The sequence below is a fragment of the Cornus florida genome, unplaced genomic scaffold (assembly GCF_030987335.1).
Source record: "Cornus florida cultivar Cherokee Brave unplaced genomic scaffold, ASM3098733v1 CherokeeBrave_3.0.0_Hap2_Chr10, whole genome shotgun sequence".
Taxonomy (NCBI): Eukaryota; Viridiplantae; Streptophyta; class Magnoliopsida; order Cornales; family Cornaceae; genus Cornus; species Cornus florida.
In genome coordinates, this window is record NW_026775580.1 from 101311197 (window position 1) to 101338724 (window position 27528).

General features: G+C 35.6%; 1 protein-coding gene across 4 annotated transcripts; it reads right to left on the reverse strand.

The window, feature by feature from the left end:
• Positions 1-1852: 1852 nt before the first annotated feature.
• Positions 1853-27297, reverse strand: LOC132276435 (protein VASCULAR ASSOCIATED DEATH 1, chloroplastic). 4 transcript variants are annotated; one of them, XM_059777856.1, is made up of 18 exons: positions 26936-27297; positions 26591-26650; positions 25522-25572; positions 25221-25286; positions 22218-22313; positions 22015-22116; positions 14445-14554; positions 14194-14372; positions 11995-12038; positions 11785-11872; positions 11563-11649; positions 11389-11443; positions 7160-7226; positions 6346-6445; positions 4989-5050; positions 4849-4891; positions 4435-4733; positions 1853-2263 (listed from the first exon to the last, which is right to left on the reverse strand). In XM_059777856.1, the coding sequence occupies exons 1-18, from the start codon at positions 27131-27133 to the stop codon at positions 2012-2014; spliced, it is 1959 nt and encodes a 652-aa protein (XP_059633839.1). In that variant the 5' UTR covers positions 27134-27297; the 3' UTR covers positions 1853-2011. The 4 variants fall into 4 exon arrangements, with proteins under 4 accessions (XP_059633839.1, XP_059633838.1, XP_059633836.1 ...); XM_059777855.1 differs by having other exon boundaries at positions 4435-4736; XM_059777853.1 differs by having other exon boundaries at positions 4435-4739.
• Positions 27298-27528: the final 231 nt, after the last annotated feature.

A 27528-nucleotide genomic window follows, 5' to 3' on the forward strand; every position in this document is an offset into this window, starting at 1 on the left:
AGAGAGAGGAGTGATGTTGATGCTGCAAAGCAAGAGACCAGTTACCCCTCTTACTCTCATCCGCCAACAAAATTTACAAACACGTGAAACACACACACTCGCTCACACACACATACACACATAAATAATTTGCTAAAAATCAGAGAAACCTAACCTTGTGACTTCTCATATGCATTGATAGATACATGTACATATAGTCCAATCTAAGACCCCGAGTAGTACATTAGTCGGTGTTGTTCAGTTAACTAAGCTTTCACTAACCATTCCACCAATGAACGACATATTTTAATTTGACTATTTAAATTAGAAAGTGACAGTTTGAATATTTCATTTTCATGGAAACTCTGGACCATTCCATCATGGAAAAATAAATTTCTTTTAAATTTAGAATAGATTTAAAATTTTATAAACGTGAAACACACGCACACACAAGTACCCACACTAGGGAGTCGGTTTCAACCGTAAAACTTAGTTTCTTATTAAATATTAAGTTTTAGATTCGAATTATATACGATGATAGTTCAAAGAATCATAAATTCACAATCTAATAAGAAAGAAATGGAAAATAAAATGATTACATTAATGTTTTTATAGTTGGTTTGGTAAGATATTTGTATAACTTTACTTACAGTTGAGTAAAAAAACTAAAAAATGTAGTAAAATTTTTAGATGGAATCGAATAAGTGGAAAATGTGGTCCTAACTCAGCTCAGAAGTCGACCCACTTCATCAAAAAAAAAATGTTTCATATTTCGACTCCATTTATTTGTATTGTCGAATAATGATGAGATGGGTAGGGAAAGTAACTGTAAATTTATGCAAATAATACAAAATACACCAACGTGAAACACACACACACATGACATTAGCATGTGTAGATTATGCTACTAGTAGGGAAGAGTAGTAGTTCAGGTATAAGACACGTGGTTGTGTAGTAATGTGGGATCAAAAGATATTTGTAGTTTGTCTTATTATCCGACCAATTATTATTGTTATTATTATTCTTCAAAACACTAGGCCTTCCTAGCCCTAGATTGTGACTTGAGACACCCACCACCATACTATGTGGATACGGATATCCAAACTACTTTCACCAATGTTCAATCAATAGATATGATTTAAAAGTAAATTAATCCTTAAACTTCCGTCACCACCACCACATATTTAGAATCGAAATTCTAAATGTGATTGATGATGTACATTAAATTCGACGCTATGCAATGATGATGATGTATATTAAATGCGATGTTGTACATGAAACGGAATCCTCTATTACAAATATTGACATCAAAAGCTACATATATTTTTTAATTGAAAGTAATATCTAGAAAAGCTGCTTAAAATGATTAATAGCTATTGAACTAGGGTTAAAACATGTATACTAACTAGTTATGGGAATTGCTAACAAAAAGATGACAATACAATTACAGATTCCATAATAAAATACACATGCACGTGGGTCACGTGGCTTTTTTATTCCATATTGATTTTATGTTCTTCCCTTTGCAATAAAATAAAAATAAAAATAAAAATAAATATATTTCCTTAATATCTTTTTTTCTCCTAAATTTTCAAACAGCAATCATCTTTTCTCTTCTCTTTTCCCTCTCCTATTAAATTAAATTTTTAAAAAAATAACATCTGAAATTTCTAACATGCAATTAATGCATAAAGATATTTACTCCCAATTTAACCAAAAAAATAAAAATAAAAACCTAGTAAACGACGTCATAATTGCTTTGTTACTTTTGATGCATCCAGAAAAAATTGATCACATAATTCAGTAGCTCTTTGTTCAATTTCTCGGATTGACCCAAATTATCATCAATAGGATTCAGAGCCAAAGACAAAAATAGAAAAATAAAAGAACATCCATATATTAGGTCCGTATACAATTTATTCTTCAGAATCCAACTACACATCCTTACAATTTACATTTGAACAAATAAAAAAAAGTGTGAGAATTTACCAGCAAACAGAAGAATAATTATACATACAGTGTCAGCTATTATCTATCTATATTGATCTTTTAGATGCTCTAGGTCCTTCAGTTGTGCTTTCAATAATGTATGCTCATGCCCCATTTTTTCAAGTAGCGTCTCAATCATGAGCATTTCATCCTTGAGATGGTGAATCCGCTTTTCCATCCAAGCCACGGTTTCCGCTCCTCTTTCACCTACGTTACCCGAGCTGCTGCCCGTACAGTCGGTTTGAGGAAACACTTGGATTTGTTGGGGTCTGGTTAGTAAAACGACAATGCTCAACTGCAGCAAATGAAACACAAACAAAATTCTACAAATTAAGAGTCGGCCAAAAGAATTAGATTGATTATAACAGAGAATTTAAATGTTATAGAGACGGAAGCAATGTTAGAGAGAGAGAGAGAGATTAATAATGCCAATTGGCTTATAACACATGATGCAGAATGCTTATATTAAGAAAGCAAATGGAAAAGAAAGAATACTTTAACTGACAATCCACACAAATAATGAGGAGAAGCTAATGCAATATATGGAACGGAGTCTTGTCAACCAGCAGCTAACAAGACAAAGGAAACTTTACATGATGAAAACTATAGCGAACATGGCACCTCTATCAGATGTTGAAAAAAATATTGAGCTTGTGGCATATAATTTTTCTAAAATTCAAAAAGTTCCCACTCCTAAAGCCAAACCTCAAATGCCATTCATGATAACTTTAAGATGGAACATAATTGGTAATGGACTCTGACGAGGCTCAAACTTTTTCACAATGAAACCTCAGTTGAATGTGTGCATAGAAAAATAGGAATTGCTTGTCTTAGCATGACTATAGGACACAAAAGCATGTCAAAAGGGAGAATGCATCATGCTTTATTAATCCATCCAAAGTTTCAAGTTCATGCAATATAATAAAGCTTATTTGTCGGAAAAAAAAATGTATATGGGATTCCTAGTGATAATATTATAACATGACAAACAATTATTATTTAAATTTTATACATAGATAAATATATATTACAAATTGTATAAACATTTACACTATTTGTAATATGAATAAACATTTATATATTAGTCTCCTTATCCAATCCATTCCTACGTTTAAAAAATTTGTTGTCCCCGTCCCTTTGTGTCCATGCTTCAAAGATAGGAATTATCCTCATTAAGAAACTTATTACTACGTATAATTCTAATACAATTTAAGCATAACTTACTAAAAAAACTTATATTTAGTAACAGGAGATTTAGTAAATATAAATTATGTATAGAACACAAGCAGTCACACTTACACCGAACTTCCATTAGAAATTTACTTTTGATATGATATTTAAAATTTGATTGGCACCAAGTGTAACTTATATTTAGAGATTTTCATCAAGAAAAAGAGTTTTAATTATTGAAAGGTTACTCAAGTATACACCCAAGGTTAAGATCAAGTTTCACAAAGTTGGCTAAGTTTTCATTAATTGCCTCAGAAGAAACATCTCAACAAATTCCCAGGCAAGACTGAAAAATAAATAGGAACTTCTACTTATAAATAATAATAATCATAATAAGGAACTTCCAGGAATTAGAAGCACTATCAATTAACAATTCTGAAATTCCAGAAAACAGTCAAGACTGAGCTTTGAATAAAAATGCACTCAATTTCCTGTTGTTTTTCTTTAGAAGGCATAGAAAAAGGAAAGATTTTTTAAAAAATTAAAAATTAAAAAACATAACTTTTAAATTTTTCCAGCTCATAAAACGCACCATTTTGTTAGAAAAACCAGGAAACTTACAGAAACTTGGTTTTAATCCACTAACTTTTAGAACTTTGCATTTTGAAATGCCATAATAATAACAATACTAGTAGTAATAATATAATAAACTGTACTCTTGATTATTTACCCTTCAAAACACCATTTATATTGCAAACCAACATACACTAATTTCCAGTCAATATTATCTGACGGAAGCAGGAAGAAAATCTAGCAAACATTCTACACATAATAAAAAATCTCGCGCTTATTTTCCATATAATAAAAGATACACACTGATATTCTGCAATATTATTTAAAATTAAAAAAAGGGTAAAGTATTTATAGTGTAAATATCTTTTACAGTAGTTACCTATAACTACATCAGATTGCATCAATATAAGAAAATTTTACTAGTTGAATAATTTAAATAACCTCCAACCAAGAAATCAAAAACCAATAATATTAATAATAATAACATAACTAGAAGATTATGAAAATAATCAGCAACAGGGCATGCAAATCAGAACCTTGTATCATCTCATCAGCAAATGAAATGTGATATATCACAATTTCAATATCTACAGAGAGAAAAATCCATACTATCATACTCATCTCCTATTCATTGGAATGAACAATAATTTGCATTAACAACTTAATTCAATTACTTTATAACATATATCTATGAAATAAAATTGCTAGTAAGAAATTATGTACCTGCATCAGAAGAAGGATCAGAGCAAATGTGATAACAAAAAGTAGTGGAACATGGTTCTGAGATTTCAAAGACAGATAGAACTTGACCATAGATTCTCTAAATAAAGATGCAACTGAAGTAGCACCACTCAAATTTCTTTGCAAGGGATCGCCACCTTGTACGTTAACAACCTCGGAATCTGGCAACACCTGGGAGACCCTCAAGTCACTTTCCTCCTGAGAATTTTCTGATTGTTCCCCAGTTTTTGATTGCCTTTCAAGAAATTGACCATTTGGAATCAAGTCAACTGAAGAACCTTCTGCTGCTTTATTATGTATAAATTAAATTTAGTACTTTTATTATAAGCATCGCCTAAAGCGTAAACAAGTATTGCAGTATCTTGTTACATATAAATGTTATTTTGACAATCGCACCTTCATCTTTTTCAACTTTCTTTTGCTTCAACAATTCATGCGCCTGAAGAAAAAGTTCATACATAGTTCTTAAATAGACTGTCAGACTCTGATAAACAGCAAATTCAACAACACGCAAGAAATAGGAAGAAAGAGGGTACAATATTTATCCAAATCGCATAAGCATCTCGACACTCATCCACGGTAGACTGCACTATTTTCCCTGCAAAAAATTAGCCACTTGGCATCAAAGAAACCAAAATCCAAGAAAAATGCTTATAAAAAGTTCTAAATAGCATTTTGGAATGAAAAAACATCACAAGAAACCGAATTCAGGAGAATGCAAATAACAAGCTATTTCTGCTAAAATTCAACATAGCTAAACAAAGAGATATAAGCATGGTTCTAAAAGGTTTGTGAGCATAGAACCATTGAGAGATTGTTCAAAATAAGAATAAGATAAAGCTCCTCAACAGAACATGACCAAGAACCCACCAGCTCATTCTCAAAGTCTGAAGCGCTAGTGACACACATGAATCACATTGAAGCTCACTTGGTATGTCAAAAGGAAAAGGCTTGTAGAGAGTAACAGATGGCAATTGAAGGGGGGAGAGAGAGAGATGATGATGATGATGATGATAGTGTGAGGTAAGATTACGCGCATCAGAAGCTCATCTAAGCAATCAATAAGCTAACAAGTGGTTAGTTCAAAGTATCTGTAGCCGCCACACACACGCAGGAAGAAAAAAAAAATAATCCATTGAAATTAGTATTGCTGATAGTTTTAAACAAACGAGTCAATATTTTAAAGACCCCAACTAATTATATTTACCAACACTATGTATTCTAACTGTCACAAACAAAACATGAATATAATGATATAGACTAACCAAAAAGTGGCTACCAGTTATTCATGTAATATTTTGATTTCCAATGTTGACTCGTGACTCTTAACACTAATCATATTAAATAAACAACAAAGAATTACCATATTAGAGAAATTTCCAAACAAATGAGACATATTTCAGAAAATGTTGCTTAAACATAGTAGCATCACATATATCTTTGCGCAATCATAAATTTGCAACCAAAAAAAAAATGGAGTTTGCAAAATTAGACATGGAAAGCACTAACAAAAAATATTAACATATTGCCTTCCCTATTTAAAAAATTAGTACCATATGGCCCTCATAATAACCTAACATTTACACTCCGAGTCTATGATTGTAAGGAACTTAAAGTGTAACATGGAATCAATTTGTATTAACATTCTTGTTTGTGGTGATAATGGTTTTTAGGGGGGGAGGGGGGGACCATTTTTCTTCAACAAGCTTGGCTACATTTGATACATATGAACTGAAACAAAGTAATAAGCATAAATTGTTAATACATTTAATATAAACAAACATCATTGCAGTCAAATTATTAATATACAGAATTTTGTGGTTCACCAGTGTAAATATCAAGCATGACCCAAACTTAACAAAAGGTAATATATGGTATTCCGAATAGGCACACCTTTAAACATGGTTTTCTTGGAAAATGCCACATTGACATATACCCGCAAAATGCAACATTCTTTTGATTCATCGCCATCTCTCTCCATATCCCAAAGTGCCTGAGAAAATCAAAGATAAAACAAAAGCAAAAGAGAGAAAAAAAAAAAAAATGCATGAAAATTTTCATAGGCTTTCTACAATCTCAAGAACAAATTGCCAGAAAAATTCCTTTTCTTTTCTTCTTCCCTTTTTCTTTTAGGTGCTAGCCAGTTGTGTGTTGGTGAAGACGAAAGTGGCTCCTAGGAAGACTTGAACTTTATGTTCTGCATTTTATCTTTACAGAAACTAATTAAATCACCACGCGTATCATATGTTTTTATTTTTGAATAGCTTAAATAGGAGCATCTAAGGTTACATTATAATAATAATTGTTAAACTCCGTACTGATGCCAGTACAGGGTGTTTTTCCTCTTACTTGTTAACATAAAAAGTACCTGTGAGTTGTTGTCTCGCTAATTCATATTTCCGGTAGAGGGTGTTTGGTGGTACTAAACTGGACATAAAGGACATACTGATCCAATATTCTACTACAGCTCATAACCAAATTGAAATCTTAATTCAATATAGCCTCAGTTAATATACCAGCTCAAAGGCCTCAACTACTTTTGATCAAATAAATACAAAATTAACAGGAAATCTCAAAACCTTTAGCAAAAAGGGAATATATATATATATATATATATATATATATATATATATATATATATATCAGTATAGAATATTAACATTTTATATATGCCATCCAAATCAATTAGGCTAGACATAGCTCGTACCTCAACACGGAAGTAATCTCCATAAGGTACATCACTGATTTGTTGTGATGTTTCAAAAACCAAATGACTGTCATAAATTGAAGTAAAAAAATGTCAAAGAAGTAACTACTGCATAGTGCATTGACACAGGGAAATGAACAAAATATTGACACATACACAACGAAAAGGAAAAGAAATATGGAAAAAAATATATATATAAAAAATAAAAATAAAAAACTCAAAACAATCATCTCTAACAACCTCACACTATGCATGCACTTCAATATATGCAGTTCCCCTTGTCAACATTTATTGGTGAATAAAACATTCAAATTATGACAACACTTTTATATCATTCAAAATATAGCCTTGCATCAAACAGCTGATTGTCCAGAAGCTCCCACTGACAACTTCCACCTTTACATTAACTCCCCACTGAAGGCACCTCAAAATTGAACCTCTGGGAAACCTAAACCAATTTGCATGACTTCTGACTTTAAAATTGACATTCCACTTTAACTTCCCAAAAAAAGAAAAATGAAAAAATAATAAATTTGATATGAATTTGCAATAACTTCCCCACCCCACCCCCCCTTTTCCAAGGAATTGTTTACACCCAAGAGGAGTCAAACCTTAGACTTGATACTTCATGAGGCACCAGGGCCAAGTGACTTGCCCACTTTGAAGTAACACTTAATCTAGTTGTTAAAGGAATTAATCAATATTGTTAGACTTCAATTGATTTTAGGCCAAAATTAGTTAATGCCACACTACTACAGGTACATGCTTCAAATGGCAAAATATGCCAGTTAAGCACCATCCAAACCCTTGACTCTTGGTCCTAAAACTCCAAATAATGTCCTCTTACAATGAAGCATGCTGGAATTTGACATCATTTACCTCACCCATTCTATTCATAATTCTGATGGAAAAGAGACTACTACAGGAAATGATAGCAATCCTGAATAAGGGTATTCATGTAAGCACCCTCTTTACCTCGTCCCATTTTCAATGAGGATAGGGGTACGGATGACGATTGAATCCTGGATGGGCATATAAAGAGTGGTTCCATTTACTATTATCATTATTATTTTGGTTTTAAGGAATTGAGGATTGTATACCACATCAGGTATTTATAGGTTGTGTTGTTTGAGTAGGCATTCCACTGTAGACCACACCATTACTGTCTTATAGGTACTTGTTGACATGGTATGTGGCAAAGGCATGTGACAGAGTAGCATTATTTCATTGGCTTTGTTATAATGGTAGTTGAGGATTTTCTCACTAGATATCTTTTTCCAGGAAAGGGTGAATCTCTCGAGTATCGTTTATGGCGTCATGTGCAAGCGTAGCAATTGGCGGTTTATATATTGCTAGAAGACCTTCGTAGTGAGGATTGTCTTGCTGTGGTTAGGAAGTTGGATATTATGATTTTTAGCATGTGTGTTTGAATCACTGTTATAGATTTTTATTGTGGATTGTGTTTCATAGAAGTTAATTATTAGTTGGTGGTGAATATTATCCAATATAGCAATGGACATGTGTTATTGATGACGTATCTAATTGACACCCCAATTTTGGGCATTGGACAAGATATTCCCAGCCCCAACCCACCAATTTCAACATCAAGATTACAATAAGAGCCCCACATTTACTTGAGAATTCCAAGTTACTCTTTATTCTATAATCGATGCCTTTGGTCAATTGACGTTGTGTTTATAGGTCTTTTTAGTGTCATAACCTAATTAATTTAGCTCTCAACAACAGATACGCGAGATATCTCCCTAGTGGATACTTTCTCATCAATATCATAACTCTTCCTTCTCTTCTTCATAAGTATCCTCGATTTTGACACATTCATCTTTCTATTCATTCTCCACAAGTAGAATGGGATAGAACCAAACAGGTCAGGTTGGTTAGAAGGATTTGTTGAGGCCAAAAATGGGATTCAAGATGCCTAAACATCACAGCATATAGGACGGGGCTGAGGAGGAGTTCCTTCCACAAGGCAAGGTGAGGAAAGAATGGGCCGTCCATACACATCTTGTTCTTATACCAATATGAAATATTTAACAAACTATAACTACAATCCAAAACTCAACAATGGCAAAATCCCCTCACAAACATCAAAAAGATGCATCCTTCTTTTGGGAGAAGACTTTCCAAAAATTAGGTTCTCATTGGTTTAGAACTGAATTGTATAATACAAGCATTTTTGACAAGTTAAAATGAGGTCAGAATTGCAACGTAGTTTGTGCAGGCTATTTTTTCTGCAATTGACCTATTTAGCAGTATATCCAAAAAAGCATTTTCAGCATAAAGATGGCTCATTAGACCTTTATGTGACGTCCCACATAGCAAAACCGTGAGCACCGAAAGGAGAGTATGCAAAGCGGACAATATCTACACGGTGTGGGACAGGTCATGACAAATGGTGTCAATGCCGATCCCCAACCTTGCTGACACTTTTATGTGTGGACAATCTCTTAACCATGTAGACGCGTTTTGAGCAAAACCGTGAGCACTAAGAGGAGAATGCAAAGCGGACAATATCTACACGGTGCGGAGCGAGTCGCCAGTCGTGACAAGTGGTATCAGAGCCACGGAAGGAGTGGGGGAAGTTCCTAGCATTTGTACGCATTTTGAGCAAAACCGTGAGCACCGAGAGGAGGATATGCAAAGCGGAATATATTTACAAGGTGTAGGGCAAGTCGTGACAAATGGTATCAGTGCCAATCCCCAACCAGAAACGGGGGGAATGAACAAGCCCATGCAGGTCAGGCTAGCGAGGACGATGTGTCCCCAACAAGAGGTGATTGTGACGTCCCACATCGCCTAGGAGGGAGAAGTTGCTAAGACTTTTATGTGTCTTGTATGGACACCCCTTAACCATGCAGACACGTTTCAAAAACAGTAAGCACCGAGAGGAGATTGCAAAGCAGACAATATCTAGACAGTGCGGGGCGAGTCATGACACTTTCAATATCAAGGTACGAATTCTTTCTATGGTATATTATAGTGGTCCGCGAACATCATTAATTGTTGGGGGAATGATGGAGAATTTAATTAAGTGCATCGGACGAGTGACTTGAGAAAATTCAACGAAACCAAGTAATCTAAAATTTAAGTAAGACTCTTATTTGCCTATAGAATCAACATAAATTGTTAAGCTAATTGGCATTGTACGTGCAAGGGGCAGAAGAGATGGTGAACCAATTGTTAATATAAGGTTTATGATCACGTCAATTTTCCTTGTAGGGTTTACATTATGTAGTGCCTAGTTTGGTAATTAGGTAATTAGGGACTGCCTTCCCAAGGGGTTTGTTTTTGTAATCCTACTCATAGGGTGAGTTATGTGGGTTGCAGTGCCTCTGTGCCTATGGTTTGCATATAGAAGGAATTCTAGGGTGTATAGGTACTGCTTTGGAAGCTGAAGAAATTGTTTATAACCCAATATTTTTCACTTTCAGGAAGCTATTCCTATTCTTTTGATTCATTAGTCAATACTTTGGGAATTGGGACGTATGGGGATAGAGCTAAGTTAGAGCTTCTTTTCTTTTTGTTCCTCTCTTTCTCTATATTTACATTGCTTGTACATGGTTGCGCTCCCTTGGCGCTTTTTAGTGGAACAAATGAATTCCCCAAGATGTGATGTTGTGGCCCGAATTTGGTGTCGGGTCGACCCAACAACCTGTTGAATGACCTGGTTTTTTGCTTGCAGGTAGTGGACCCTATTTTCTACTCTCTTGTAGCCCGATATATAAGGGTGCTTAGGGTTTTGGAGTGGAATTATTGACACACTGAAAATCACAAAAAAAGAGAGCGAGAACTAGGGTTTGGAGGCTGAAACTTGTAATCTTCTATTTTTAACATAGTGAAAACTTTCGCCAAATCTTCACCGTGCATGTAGGCTTTGCTGAACCACGCTAAATCTTTGTGTGTAAAATGCAACAGTAGACCTAGTTGATTAAATATGAAATTGACAAGGGCTTCATGACATAAAATGCAACAACGTTGAAGCATCAAAATTATTGAGAGTAAACAGAGATCAGGTACAGGATGCATACTCGTCAAACAAAAAATAGAAGGGTAGTATCAGTAGTTGTTGTCGATGTAGAAAAAGTAATAAAAATTATTTAATGGTGTAGACTTAACTGACAAAAAAGTTACTAATTACTGTTGGGAAATTCATGATCATATTGGCACCTTGTTTCTTTTTCTATAGGAAACCACAGAGAAATATTAGCTACCTGTTTCTGTAAACTCGAAACTTCTGAAACTCTTGGCAGCTACCAAATCTTGCACCTGATGGAAACAGAGATACTAAAGCTAAGACACCAAAACAGTGTAACTTCCATTAAAGGAAATTAAAAAATAAAAAATAAAACAGATTTGAATTTTATGACAATTTATAACGGTGATACCAAGATAAAGTTTAATAGGATGTTGAAATGACACATCACGAGCATGCCCAAATTCGTCGTGAGGATACCATGAACTGCAGCTAAAATCTGAAAAGCACCAGAGTGAAGTTATTAAACAATAACCTCTTCCATATTCATCAAAATCAACCAAAATTCACCAAATAAATAAACTTTTTAGAGAGAGGGAAAGAGAGAATAACCATAAAAATTGATATCAGGTACCTTTATCTCCACATCTCTTGTGAAATGATTCAGTAAAGACAACAGAATCATCTGAAAAAAAATGATTAAAGAACTCCTCTACCCTTATCTGCACCCCAAGAATTGAAAATGAAAATCAGAATATTTTCCTTACATACTTACATTAAAAAAAATAAAAAATAGAAAAGTAAATATTTTTACAACATAACATAATTCTACAAACAAGCTTACTACCGGAAACTTTGATTCTGCAACCTTCGTATAATATTCAGGTACTGCAAATCAGAAAATAACCAATTCAACATAAACTAGAAAAATGATTTTGACTAATAGCATGTAGCATAAAGTATAAGTACAAAATGAGATATATTACCTAAGCAAATTGCTAAGACCTAAAAACAATTCATGACGTTGATGAGTAAAATATTTAAATTTGACTCCCCACCTTCCACCCCTCAAAGCCAAAAAAAAATGTCTCACACACACCACACATGTAGCATGAATAATTACATAATTTCATGGATTACTAAACCTGGGGTGATAAAATGCGCTTTACAAAAAGAAAAGGACATGGATATAGTAACTTAAACGTGTAGCATTTATAACTGTATAGAATAATGGATCATGACTCATGAGACCTCTGGTGGTGAATCTGCTTCAAAGGGGCATGAATGCATGCATACCTTCTGGCAAAAATATGAAGGCACACAATTGCATTTTTTTTTTTTTTTTTTTGACAAGTAGACACAATTGCAAATATTATATTTGTGATGTAACTATTTATGTGGTAATGGATGCTAAAGTGCGTTATCAGATGGACATAAAAGGACAATACTGGCCTACACACATGACAAGTGTCCTCATTAATTTTAAAAATTTAAAAGAAAACCGGGTTTAATCCATTGTTGTCGGGGTAACCGGATCTAAAATTTTAATCTTCTCTCTCCATTCGTCTCCTCCAAATTCCCGCAGCATCCCTGTATAGGCAAGGAGAGTATTAACAGAAATAAATAGTTGGGTCATTTTTTGATATGCCTCTGCAGTCTGTACATTCATTTGCCTCCCTCCACCGGACTCTTTTTAATCCTACTATTACTACATATCTGATTCGTCTTCGACTAGTCTCGATTATGACCACAATGACGATTAAAATTACAATTTGTATTTGGATTGACCTCTAATTCAACTTTCCTCTACATTAATACTCAATACAACACTTAGTATTCTGTTTTCTATGGACTTTAATTTGCACTCTGCTATGGTTGTTTACTAATTAACCGTTTCAGTTGATGAACTGAGATTTATACCGAGTGAATCTACAAATTGGTTTAAATATACATACTGAAGTAACTGAATTCTGGGTTTGATGGAAAACTTTTATGTTTACAGGATTTATAATTTTCTGTTTAGTTTTTATATTAAGAGCAGGGGTGTCTTCGGAGGCAATTGAACTAGTAGCAAGTTCTTTGACATAGACAGCAAAAGGAAGGCATGAATTTGATCCTTGAAGATGAGAGAGAAAATGAGAGGGAGGTAGATGCTGGAGTAAACGAACAGGAAGAGACTAGGGTTTGGGATCCAATTACTCAAGATTAATGGGGAGTCGGTGGATCATCTTTTGTTGCACTGTCCTGTGGCTCATGATTGTTGGAGTTTGATGTTTGGCCTGTTTGGTATTTATTGGGTCATGCCTCGGTCATCTTGGGAGTTGTTAGATATGTGGAGGGGCCAATGGGTGGGGGCTCAGGCCAGAGTTTTTTGGAGGGTGATCCCTTTTTGTATTTGGTGGAGCCTTTGAAGAGAGCGTAATGGAAGATCTTTTGAGGGAAAGGAATCCTCCATTGGGGTGTTAAAATTTTCTATCATTTGTAATTTGTTTTGTTGGGGTCAGGGGAGAGACTACTCCTCTCTTGAGGATATTGTTGATTTTATGAGCTCTTTGAGTTCATAGGCTCCGTTTTGTCTTTGTATAGTTTGGGACACGTTCCCCTTTTGAACGCTTTTAATACAATTTACTTATCAAAAAAAAAAAAAAAAAACCTGGTTGCCTCTTTAATTTTTATTATTTTAATTTTAAAATTAAATGAGACACTTGTCATGTTCTCCTTGTGCCACAACAGTGGTGTGTAGGAGATTCTTACTCACCGGTGTGTAGGCAAGTATTGTCCGACATAAAATAACAAATATACACAATGTGATGTATGTAGTTTTACTTAACATTGTGATAATCAATCTTCATTACAGAGACATAAAGCAACATAAGGTCAATTATGGTCACTAAAAGAAACTACACAAAACTGAGGAGTGGAAACAAATCAACAATCTCATAACCACTTTGCTAGAAATATCTAAGTGCAATGTGTGCTCAACTCCAGTAAAGTTGTGACTTTCAGATGCATATGATAAATGAAGTCAAAACTTAATCCTAACCTTTAGGCGCATCAGAATTATCCTGCTCCCATACCGAACTTCTTATAGAAGATGAAGAGCAAGGATTTACGACTACTTCTGAATCCTCTTCTAAATATTCAGATGCTCCTGAAGATGCAGTTTCAGCTTCACCATTAGGTGGAAGCTTACAATCTTCTGAAATAGAAACATCTTTGCCCCTGATACACACTCATGCAGTAAGACCAAAATGATTGAGAACTGAACTGAATAATATTGGTTTTAGAAAATACCCTTCAGTGAGAGCTGGCTCATCTACTGGGAGTTTGGAGTCAATGGAGTCACTGGCCTTTTCAGTTGCAACAATTCCATTTTCTTGGCTATTTAACTCAGACTTTGACTCCTGTGGTAGAATCATCGAAATAGATGTAAGCGACACTCCCACAAAAAAAAATAATTATAAAAATAAAATAAAACAAAAGAAAAAAACAATAATGAATCTAACTCAAAAAGATGAAAAGTACCCAAGTTCGACCATTTTATAAATACAATCATAATTTTAATTGTACGAAAAAAGCGTCGATCCTGATCTGCTACAAAGCTTTTCTGATCTGCTACAAAGTTCATTCACTAAATTCCCCAACAAGCATGAGACCTCATGTTGAACTCACGTTCATGGGGTTATACCCAAAGAGAAAAAATAAAAAATAAAAAATATGAATAATCTTATTTTTAAAAAATAAAAAAGAAGAGCAAATGAAACAGAACAGGTGAAAGCGGATTTAATAAGGTTCAGTTTCTAAATGGTATATAAGACTGTTCAAACTTCATCATGGCCAATTTTCCCCAAAAAAATCAAGTATATTAACTATTATTAACAAATTCGATAGGTATGTGAGGCTTGTGAGCCAAAAGAACAAGTTTCCGGTTTTTTTTTTGGCAGGTGCTGCCTCTATTTTCCCATGCTCTTTTATATTAATTGGAAAAACAAAAGGTTGATTTTTATAAAAAAAATGCGAGGAAGGAATGCTCTGAAAGATCAAGATAGGCTAAAACTGGACCTGAGAGACACCCTAAGGCTTCGTTTGGTTGGAGGAATGAATGAGGCATCCTTAGGGAAGGGAAGGTGTCACTCCCATTTTTTGTTTGTTAGAATGCAATAGATAGTAGAAATGATGGATGCGGTGATACATTTTTTTAGCTTGATTGGAAGGAAGGGAAAGAGCATTTTTATATTCTTTTTATCAATATACCCTCACTTTATAAAATTATAAAAGGTAGAGATCTATTTCAAATTTTTTGAAAAGGTTAAATTTGGTAATTGATATTTGTAGGTAGTTATTAATTTTCTCTCTCCTCTCTTCCCCCCAAAATTGGGCGGATAAAAAAACATAAAAAAAGGAGGGATGCATGCTTCATCCCTCTCTTCCCTTCCCTCCAACCAAACACGAAAAAATTCATCCATCCCTCCTCTTATCCATCCCTCCTCAATCCTCCCCTTCAGCCAAACATAGCATAAGTTTGTACTAGCCCTGATTATTCCCTTGAGCACCCACTTCATTTTTAGGATGATTTCTCCTTACCACTCCACCAAAAATTCATTATCATCTTTCGAAGTAGCATTTTTTTTTTCATACATAAGCATATGACACAAGCATGAGAACATGGGTTTGGACCTTGAAGCCTATGAAACCTATAATCGGATAACTAAATCGAGCACAAATACATACCCGAGTTTTGTTTGCATCAAATACAAAGATACAGGAATACTGCTAATTCGTCATATTATTTAAGGGTAATTTACACAGACCTCCACTATGGTTTGCCATAATTACAGGGACCTCCCCTCTGATTTGAGAAATTACTCGGACCTCCCCTAAAAATGAAACTAACCTACACGGACCTCCTTTCTGTTAGAGTCAACGTCAGTCAATGGCGGATTGTGCTGACGTCATGCACTTAATATACTAAAATTCCTATAATACCCTTAATTGAAGTATACACACACACACACACACACACACATATATGACTGTGGCAGTCCAGTTGGCAAGACACGTCGTCACAAGTACTGTTCTCCAGCAACATAACGGCATACTCAATGCTCAACATCAACAGAACGGCGACACCTCCACATAGTCGTCGGCGGAAACTATGAGGACGAGCATGTGGTGGTGACCAGTGATGATGACGAGGGGTGTCAAGGTCAGCTTGGATTGAGTTGGAAGAAACGTTTTCCGGCGAACAGAGGTCCAATGAAGAGGATGAGTTGACTCGGTCGATTTCTTCCTCCGTTCCTTCTATTGGGTAGCTGAAAGAGACGAGTGCAGGTAGTAAGGTGAGTTGAACCAGTGAGGATGCGGCTTAAGTGAACCAGCGAGAAGTGGGTTTGCTCGGCTATAAAGAAGACGGCGAGCACTGTCTAAACGGCACGTTGGCAGTAAGGAACGGCAAGCTCGGAACGGCGTGAATAGATTTCGGCGGCTGTGAGGCTTGGGATATGCAGGCAGTGCAACAAGGTGGACAGTGTTGAGGACAGTGGCCAGAGAGATTCCGACGTCGGAGATGAACGAGGAAGGAGGTTGGAACTGTCGATGAGCTATGTGCTCGGAGAGGACTGTAGCAACAGCGATGTCCAAAGAGAGAATGAAGACTAAGGGCTGTGACCGCGCCACCGGTCGCTACTTCAAGCACTACCGATCACTTCTCTCTCCAAGCCAATAATCAGGCACCACCATTACAACAGACTCCAAAACCTTGACCCAACTGAGCTTCAATATCTATACACACAGTGGGTGAGCTTCAAAGAAAAACATACAGAAAGAGAGAGTTTGATAGAAGAAATCATTGAGGAAGCAACAAAGATCCAACTAGTGAAGCTACGACGACCAAAACGGCGATGAGCACATAACTCCATTAAAGACCTATCTTAGTGGAGTTGCATTGAACACCCAATGGTGAGCTCTATTGAAGGCCCATAAGCTTTATCCCTATTTTCCATTGTTGATAAGACCCATATGTGTCATCATTGCTTCCACCGGTGATAAACCTAGAAGCCTTCTCATTGTTTACCATCGGTGATAGACAATGCTTTCCACCAGTAATAGACCCAGAAGCGTCATGTTTGCTTCCACCGGTGATAGACCCAGAAGCCTCCTCATTGTTTTCTACCGGTGATAGACGCTGTTTTCCACCGGTAATAGACCCAAAAGCGTCATCTTTGCTTCCACCGGTGACAGACCCAGAAGCCTCCTCATTAGTTTCCACCGGTGATAGATGCATATCTGGTGAGCTATAGAGATCCAACTGAATTGGCGAATTTCTCAGACATACTCAAACTGAAAAGCTTCTGACCATGAACTCCTATGGTCATTAAAGCTCGCCGGAAATGTATGTGTTTTATTGCCGTGATGAACCGTGACACACGAAATTGAGCTTTGGGTTTGTAGACACAAGTTAAAGAGAGAGAGATGTAGGTTTGCAGACAGAAGTTAAAGAGCAAAGACGAGAAAAGTAAAGATGATATTGTGTGTGTGTGTGTGTGTGTGTATATATATATATATATATATATTAAGGTCAATAATTTGAGGGTATGTCAGTAATTTAGACAAGTCCGTTAATCCATTTGACGGTCCGTTACTACGAAGGGAGGTCCGTGTAGATTAGTTTCATTTTTAGAGGAGGCCCGAGTAATTTCCCAAACCAGATGGGAGGTCCCTGTAATTATGACAAACCATTGGGGATGTCTATGTAAATTACCCTCTTATTTAATATATGTATTTTTTCCTGGAGTAAAATAACAATTCTCTATAGTGTTCAAAATAAGCATTTAACTAGTTTAAAACCAATAATATGACAAAGTTGAATTACTGGATATGCCTTTTAAGTATATGTCCAATCAAATGTGTCTGAGACATATACCATACCCTTGTTTGAGTATCGTGTATCCAAACTGTGTATTTGACATACTTTTGAAGAGTCCATGTAACATAGCCCGAGACATCCATTTTGTGCAAATTATGTAAAATGTTAGGTTTGTATCATGTCTGCTCTCCCAGCACTCTCTATTATGAGGACTACTCTGGGTAATAAAAAGAACAAAATATAGACTATTCACTGGTTCGATCAGTTGGTCCAGTGCATTCTAAAAACACGGGCTGAGAAACATTCAGGCTTATACTAAGGCACAAAATACCAACACATTTCAATTATTAATAGCATAAAGCAAATAAATCCATTGAGAAAACATCACCAAAGCACCAATCAAAACCTAAAAGCACCAAAGATCTCCTTGAAGTCAACAAGTGATGCAAATCAATCATGGGAGTAGTAGATGTTGTTATTAATGCTCTGTAGGTAGTCTAAAAGTCAGTCTAGGGAACTGAAGTGCCATTAATAGTAGTATTATAAAAGGGACAGCCCTCTTTATCAGTTGTAATCAAGTTTTTATCAATATCATTCTGAGTTATTTTCATAGAACAAACTTCTCTTAAGGCTTTTCCCAGTAGAAATCTAGGCTCCAACGGTGATTGGAGAATTTCTAGTCTTCCTTACTATTGTAAGAAGACTTCTGTTTTTCCTGTTTGCATCAACAAGGCATCGTATTGATTCAAATGAGTGATCATATCTTGATAAGTGCTGAAGTATGCACATTTCAGCCCTTATCCTTGCATATGTTAGCACCTTAATCTATCTTCGTTTCCCCTTTTTAGTTTTTTTTTTTATAAGTAATAATAAATTAAAAAGGGCGTTCAATAGGGGAACGCGTCCCGTAGACAAAGGAACCGGGGTTTAAGGCCCCAAAGAATCCAAAAAAGAAATTAAATCAACAAAAGAGGAACACGAACTTCTGTTCACATAACAAAAAGAGAGCGAATAATAAAAAGTTTCAGTGTCGCTGTAGACGACTCCTTCCTTTCAAACATTCTACCATTTCGCTCCTTCTAGATACACCACCAAATACAATGTGGTACAGATCTCCAATAAGCACGAACGTTCCTACTCACACGACAACCTCTCCAAGTATGAATTAGCTCCCTAGTAGAACGTGGCATTACCCAACACATGCCAAATAGGCCAAGAATGAGATTCCAACAATCGTACGCTACAGAGCAATGCAGTAAAAGATGATCAACTGACTCCCCATCTTGCTTACATAAACAGCACCAATTAACAAGAAAATTTCCCCTTTTTAGTTTTAATTTGTTTTATTTCTGATTTCAGGTGCTTGGGGCTAATCAGGGCTTAATCTAGTACTTTAAAGCTTCTATAAAGGCTTGGCAAAGAGGAAGGAGCAAAAGAAGGCTGAAGTGCAAAATTCACTATTCAACCCGATCAATAGAATTTGTGATCGGATTACGATTGATCGGATTTGTGTTCGGATTCTAATCGATCGGACACTTAATCCGATTGATCGGATTTGGGGCAGATTGCCTTTAAGTTCAGATTTGGAGCTCTTTTCGAACCAACTCCTGCGGTGCATGAACTGTATGATCCTTGGGCCGAGTTCTGACCATCCTAGAGCCAAAAATCAGAGTATCTATGGAGGATGAAACATCATTTGATGGCGGATACAGATTGAAGAGGATTTGGGGCAAGGCTTGGAAACTCTCTCTCTCTAGACTTCCTCTCTTCCACCATTGAAGATCTTTGGTTGTGCTTGGAGATGGCGATTGGAGCTTCAAAGATCATCTCATCCTTCTCCGTGGCTAGCTAGTTCTTCTCTTAGGGCTTGGATGAAGCCCTAAGCCAAGTATTGTATTATTTGTTTTTAATTTGGGGATTATTTGTGTAGATTGTTTAACCTTGTGAATTATACTTAGTTGTACCAAGATTAATTGTGTGTTTAATGCTTTAATTAATCTTCTTATGATCTCTACATTGTCTTGTGCATTGATTGTGGTTGATTGATCTCAACATCTTCACTTCTTGTAGTTGTGTGGGTGATGGTTAAACAATGGTGCTTAATTGATGTATTTGCACTTGATTTGATAGTTCATGCTTAGATTTGATGGATTGTGCTACAACACTAGTGAAGAAGTACGCAGGTAGACAATTCATGCTTAGCTTTGATGAGTTATGCTTGTTGATGCAACTTACATATTCTCTTAACCATGATTGTGTGCTTGTAGCCACAATTCTTTTATTGCACAAGTATTTTCCCCAATTTGATTGCAATGGTACAATTAAAAGGCCAAAGGTAGATTCTACAACCTAAGTCTCTCCCTGTCTCCATTCCGTTATCCCTTTATCTTTTCTTTTTATTTGCATTGCTTTAGTTTAGTTAGTTGTTAATTAGGATTTTAAACAAACTTCCCTTTTCTATTGAATCACTTGTTCACTAATTATAAATTGAATCAAGCCGCTAGTCCCTGTGGACGATCCCTACTCACTATACTATATAGTAGTAGTGGTTTTATAAATGTAAATTGACTTTCGTAGCTTCCAAAACCACATTCATACTGACCTTGTGAAGCGACCTCTCACGAGACGTGTCTCTTTGAAAGCTTCTTATGGTTAATAGCTTCTCAAAGTCGAGAAAGAATATAGTGTCCCATAAAAAAGAAACGAGTTGAATTATGGAATATACAAGAAAGAGAACTTCAGAAAATATAATATCTCAAACATCACACAACAAGATACATCCACAACCGAATAAGGCTACATTTCACACTAAGGTGCCATGTACTAAAAAATTCAGTTTCCTCAAACAGCTACTATCATGAATCTAGATAAATATTACAATTTTCAAAATTTTAAATAGATTGGGAGTGGTTGATACCTAACCAAACCCCACAATATTATGTAACAGTTGTAGCTTACACTTTAATTAGGACAATGGCAACCTTATCCACATCAACTTGCAAACTTGACCAAATTGCACTACTTCCCAAACAAACCCACTAGAACTACCAACCAAAGGTTAATTTCCACCACAAAGACCACCAAAAACTGTCGCGTTCATTAGTTGAAAACATGCCACATATATATTATAAATAAAATTCATTAAAGAGCTCAAAGGGGGAGCGCTCAAATTGTCATATTTCATATCCTAATCTATTCTCAAGCACGTGAGAGATGGCACTGAAAGCCAGAACTCGAATCTCTTACAATTTCGAGATCCATCTAATTCTATATTATTGTGGCAGCGAGATCTGGGAGTTCTAAGCCAATTTTATAGCGAAAAGAAATACTCCCCATGCTTAGAAAGAGCTATTTTTGGAAATAATTCCCTCCCCCACCTCCAAAAAGGATACTGATTCAGGCAGAATTCCAAATTTCTGCATTTCAAATTCTGCCTGCATCAGATACACAATATATAAGCCCAAATAAATATATATTTAACTACATACAATGTTAATAGCCACGACTGCAACGCAGTTGAATAATGAAATTTCCACTCAGCTAATCCAATGATCTCAAAAGGCAGATGTTGCCAATAGCAGCTCTTGTGGATATAACACCCAAATCATACTCACAATTTTGACCACTCTAATAACAAGTTTTGTCTTTGATCATAAGCATATATCAGACACGATGGTTAATTCCTGCAGTAACGCTAACTTATCAATCTAGGATTAAGCTTCAAGGTAGAGTGTATTTCAACTGCCCGGTATTTAAGCAAGGAACTTCTTCTAGAACAAATATAATAAAACCATTCCCATCAAAAAGAATAACCACACCATTTGATTGAGAATATATAGTGAGAAATTTAATGCCAAAAACATAAACTCTGAATATGCATAAATGTTTAAATACCAAAACTGAAATTCCAAGTAAAAGCACATGTTATCCATGAATTCACAATACCATTTATGGCATGCTAGTTATCTTCCTAAAAAGCTGTAAGATAAATGAAAACACCTGTTGATCTGTGATTGATTTAGCCTCATTACAATGCTGCAACCAACCATCATTAATCAGCTTAAAAGCTTCGTCGCGGGACAGGAAAGACGTAAAAAAGTACTGCCAAAACAATAGATGAGTGAAAAAATTGCATTTAATGTTACTTGTTGATTGGGGGGGAGAGGGTGGAATTCATGCTAGAATTAAAGCCAGATCAGTACCTTCTTTCCTCCAGCTATGATTTCTATGGCAGTAGGGAATATTCCCGCTGTCTTTGCTCTTCGTACAGAAGTGATTTCATGAAATGAAATTATTTTCTGAATTATAATTCCAATAGACAGTCAATATCATAAGTAACAACCAAGAAAAGGTACATCACACACTTCATAGAAATTAACTGGATTGTCTAAATTTTAAAAAAGAAACTTGTTGGAATATTCAAATATTAGAGTGATTAGTGCATAATTAGTACTTGGGTATTTGTGTAATTGTACTTAATTCAATTATATATATATAAAGGGTGTAGAGGTGCTAGTAACACTCTCGAACCTTTTTCATACGATTTGTCTCTTTTCCTTCTGTTCCTCTCTATTGTATCTCAAACCCTAATCTATCCAAGTCATATCAGAGTATCTAATCAGGTTCTCTAGTCATCCGAGAAGTCTACTGCTCATGAGAAAACAAGAAGAGTGTGCTTGCGTCACCGCTACGGCCAACCTTGATGAAAACTATATGAGTTGATTCCCTGATTTTTCAAAGAATTATGATCCTGTTCTTGTGGTTGTTGAGGCAATTTGACGTGACTTCTCAATATTTGAATGATTTTTGAAAAATCAGGGCTGTTTTTTGTTATCTACAATTTCGGAGTTTTCCAGACAAGTCCAGCTCATAGGGATGCACCTAGGTCCCAGAAATCCTCTTGTTTAATTTCATTGAAAGGTGATACTGATATGGCATATTTTTGGTCCAATACATGGTGCGGCTAAGCCTGGGGGCTTCTTTGGTATATTATTTCTTTCAACATCAGTGTTATATTAATTTCATACTATTCTGACCTATTGTAGTAGTCTTGTGAGTATGAATTTGATGCATTTAGTGATACTTGGTGTGAGTGAGTTTTTTTTTGGGGTGCTCTTGGTATCTTCCACTCTCTATGGGTCGATATTACTGAGTAGACAAGTCAGAGGTTAGTGCAGGCACTACCAGTAGTTGAGGAGGATAAGTCATGCAGGGAAGGAGATTATCCCTCTCCAAATTATTCCATGAAGTTCGATGGAACAATTATTTGGCATATCTTGCTTGTTATCAGTCCAAGCCAGTGGCTCATATGGATATTTGACAGGAAAGTGCAAAAAGCCAGATTTATCACATCCTCATATGATCAGTAGGTCTTAGAAAATTCATTGGTGATGTCTTGGTTATTATACTCTATGCAGCCACCCATCAGTCTTTAATTGTCTTTTCCATGATACAGCCCGTGTTATTTGGATTGTTTAGCTCATACTAATTTGCAAATTGGGAATAATGCCCAGGTCAGTGAACCAAGGAAAAAGATTCAAGAGCCACACACATAGGAATAGGTCTATTGCAAAGTATTATGCCGAGCTGGGTAGCCTATGGCAGGAGTTAGATTATTATCAATATTTTCCACCAGACTCTGAGAGTGATAGCATCAAATTGCGGAGGCTATTCCATAAAGAACAGGTGTGATTTCCTAGCTACTTTAATATGAAGTATGATCAGATTTGCGTTCAGGTTCTTGGTAGAATCTGTTCCTTACATCAGGCTTATGCATATGTTCAGCAGTAGGCAAGCCAGAGGAGTCCAATGATCCACGCCTTAATCCTGACAGTGAAAGTAGTAATTCTGAGAAGGACCAACTAAAGGGTGACTTCTGTGGAAAAAAGAGGTATGCTAGAGATACTTGTTGGAAACTTCATGGTCGCCCACTTGGTGACACAGTAGTGGAAGGTCATCATAAAATCACAGTCAATTTGATATTCCATCTACCTTGCCTTCTACTATTGCTGATCCTCTTCAAATTTTGCTCATACATGTATATCTACAAGTGCTTTTAGTGTTTTTTCACCCTCTAAACTCTAATCCATGAATCATCAATTCTAAAGCTGCAGATCATACGACAAGTTCTTCCAATCTTTTCTCCTCTTATTCTATATGCTCAAGTAGGGATAAGTTTAAAGTTGCAGATGGTTCATTGTCTTTTGTAGCTGGAAAGGGTCTTGTCCATTGTTCACCATCCATATCACTTACATCCGTACTACATGTCCCAAAATTTTCTACTACTACTACTTTGCTTTTTGTTAGTCATATCACAAAGTCCTTAAAAGTGTTCAGTGACATTCTTCCCTACTTGTTGTATTTTTCAGGAACTCTGGGCTAACAATAGTCAATGGTACGGCGAATGGCGGTTTATATTTGCTGCCAACAGTATCTTCTCCTTCATCTCAAAGCTTATCTTCTTGTTATGCCCTTCAGACTGAGAGTAGCTTTGTTTTCCAAAAACTAAATTTGGGACATCCTTGCATTGGCATGTTCGAGAGACCTTTTCCTATCTTTAGTTAAGCAATGCAAAAGGAATAACTTTGCTTCTGATGCTTGTGAATTTGCAAAAATAAGAGAACCTCTTATCCTAGCAATAATAATAGAAGCATGGCTCCTTATGTGGTTATTCAGTCTGATGTATGGGACCTTCTTGTTTTACTTCTCTTTCTGGATATAGATAATTTGTTACTTTCATTGATTGGTTTCACGCGTTACTTGGGTGTATTCAAAAAACAATTTTAATTTATATGATCATTTCCAATGTAAAATCATGAGGTTCCAGTAGCCCACAATAAAACTTAGCTTTGTACCCATTCCAGCCCCCTCCCACATGAGCAGGACTAATGCTGGGTAATAGTTTCCCCTAATTTAATCAATCAAGATATCACCTTTCTTTCTTAATTATTTCTGAAACATTCAATGCATCTACATGTCTAGTTTGCTATCCTAAAATGTTAATAAATGAGAACTAAAACATCCAAGTTAATGGAGAAAAAAAACAGAGAAAAGACTAAAATAAGGATGCAGATACTGGATGTACTAGTCAAACTAGCAGTTCCTTTGCAGATTAAGAAAATAAAAAACACTATAACCTGAACAAGGAAAACAATGATAAAAAAGATATTAAAAAAATAATACTGAAGATGAGTTGGCCATCAAACCTTTGTCTCGAATCCAAATAGGTTAGAATAAAAGCAAATACTATGAACAAACAGGTACATATGACCCTGCAACAAAAGCATAAGACAATGAGAAAAGATTTAGAGTTGTGAAGCTTTTAACCTATATATTCATTGTAAAATTTGCACTAATTTGGGAAAAAAAAAAATCTGGTCAGGAACTCATTATATAATTAAAAAAAAAAAATAGTTTCATCTTAATTGATAGGAAGATAATAAATGGTAGCATAATATGCAGCACGCAAAATCAAATACCAAATAAGATCATAAAGGTTAAAGATACCTGAAGAAGAAAATTCTCTTGCAATGCACAATTAAAATCTTGAATAAGGACCTACAGATAAGAGGAGAGAGAGATATTAAACATCTGAAATAATAATATGAACGCAATCTACCACGACCCTGAAGTGTTGTTACAAGAGAGAGAGCTGTGTGGATTCATATGATGGAAGTCATAATTAAAGAGAAAAAATAAATAAATATATATATTTAAAAAAAAATTATATGAACTACAAAAAATAAATAGAATATAGTCGAGGAAAACAATGCATGTCTCCCCAGTTTTGCAAAGGTATTTGACAAAGCAACTTTGACTACTCCTAAACCAAGACGGTAAAGCTTGAGTTAAAGTCAGTTCCAGTCAAAACCTATCAGATAATCAAGGAAAAGGAGTTGTTATCTTGGTGCAGTTGCATTATTTCAATTTTTCTAAATAATATTTTGTTGTTGGCTCTCTTGAAATGACTTAGGGAAGAGCTTACCAAGGTTTCACAATTGTTTGTCAAATGTGACTCTAATAGTGTCTTTGGGTGGGCGGAAAAGCAAACACACTTGATCCTTTCTTTTATGTCCATTTGTCGAGAAAGATATTAAATTTATTTACTTCTCTTTCAGCAGTTACTACATGGATTCCTAGATCACCTAAGGAAGAGGCGGACAGTTGACCTGTTGAATCATTTAGAGAAAATGATTGAAAGCAAAATGGACATATTTTGACATTAAACGATAAGGTAAAAGTCAAGGATCATGGAGAAATTAATAGAAAAATATTTAAGAGGGGAGCGGTCTTGGTTTAATTCGGTAATCATGTTAATCAGTTCAGGTCATTAAGTATGATTAACAAGTAACTTCAAACACAAATAAAATTTTCAACATTAATGAACATTTAGCTATCTTCTTACACTGATGGAAGAGATGAACTCTCCTCCATTTCACTTTATTCGTCAGCTTTTAAAAAAAAAGGTTGTTGGGGCTTCAAGATGGGTTTGACAATTAATAAACAAAAATCACTGGGGATAATAGCAAGTCCTTATTGAATTCAAGAAACAATGACAAAAACACGGTAAACTCACTTCATCAGGCGGAAGACGGAACAGTTGTCGATACTCCTCACTTCTCAAAGAGGGCTGAGGCTGTAATACAATTACCACAATCACAAAATGTTAACAAAACCACTCAATTAGAAAGAAGAATAATTGGGTTTTAAATATTTCACCAAAATTGACTCAAAAGAGCCTAGCAATACAACCATTCCACTAAATTAGAAAGAGTTACAGTTGATTCCGATATCAATACACATTTATCTTCCCTGTTCTTGCATTTTCTTAGGAACCAAACCCCACCCAAAAAAAAAAATTCAAGAAAATTGAATTCACAATGAAGAAAAACAGGCGGCGTAATTGCATGTAAGATCGCACCTGAAATTCAAGTTCTTTAGAAGGGTTTAGTGAAGAATCGGACAGATCAGGGTTGATTGTGTTGGGATCAGATGAATCGGCGGTGGAAGAGAGTTCACCTGAGAAGTCGGGGGCAACGTCAGACACTCGTCTTGAAGGTGATGATTCCATGGACTGTGAAGGTTCGATTTTGTCTGCGTTAGGTGAGGACACAGCCATTTACACAAACACAGAAAGATCTAGGAGTCCAAAGACTGTAGACTTTTAGAGAGAGAAACAGGTGGGGTTGGACGTATATAACTACAGTTGTTGGGGGTTTATGGTTCTGACAACGGACAGAGAGAGGCTGTCGGTTCGGGAGCTTCCTTCAGTATCAGCAGACGGAAACGTAAGTTAAACGTGGCAGCAATCAAGAAAGAAACAAATTAATTTTCAAAAACCAAAAAAAAAAAATATCTAGAAAGAAATAAATTGAGGATTTTTAATTTTTTGGAAAACTCTTTTCTTTCTATCACACTCAATAAATTGGAATCGTTTTCACCGAGGAGTATATTTATGATTTTGTTGTTAACTGATTTGATAATCATTCAATCTTATCGACGGTGAATCAAACG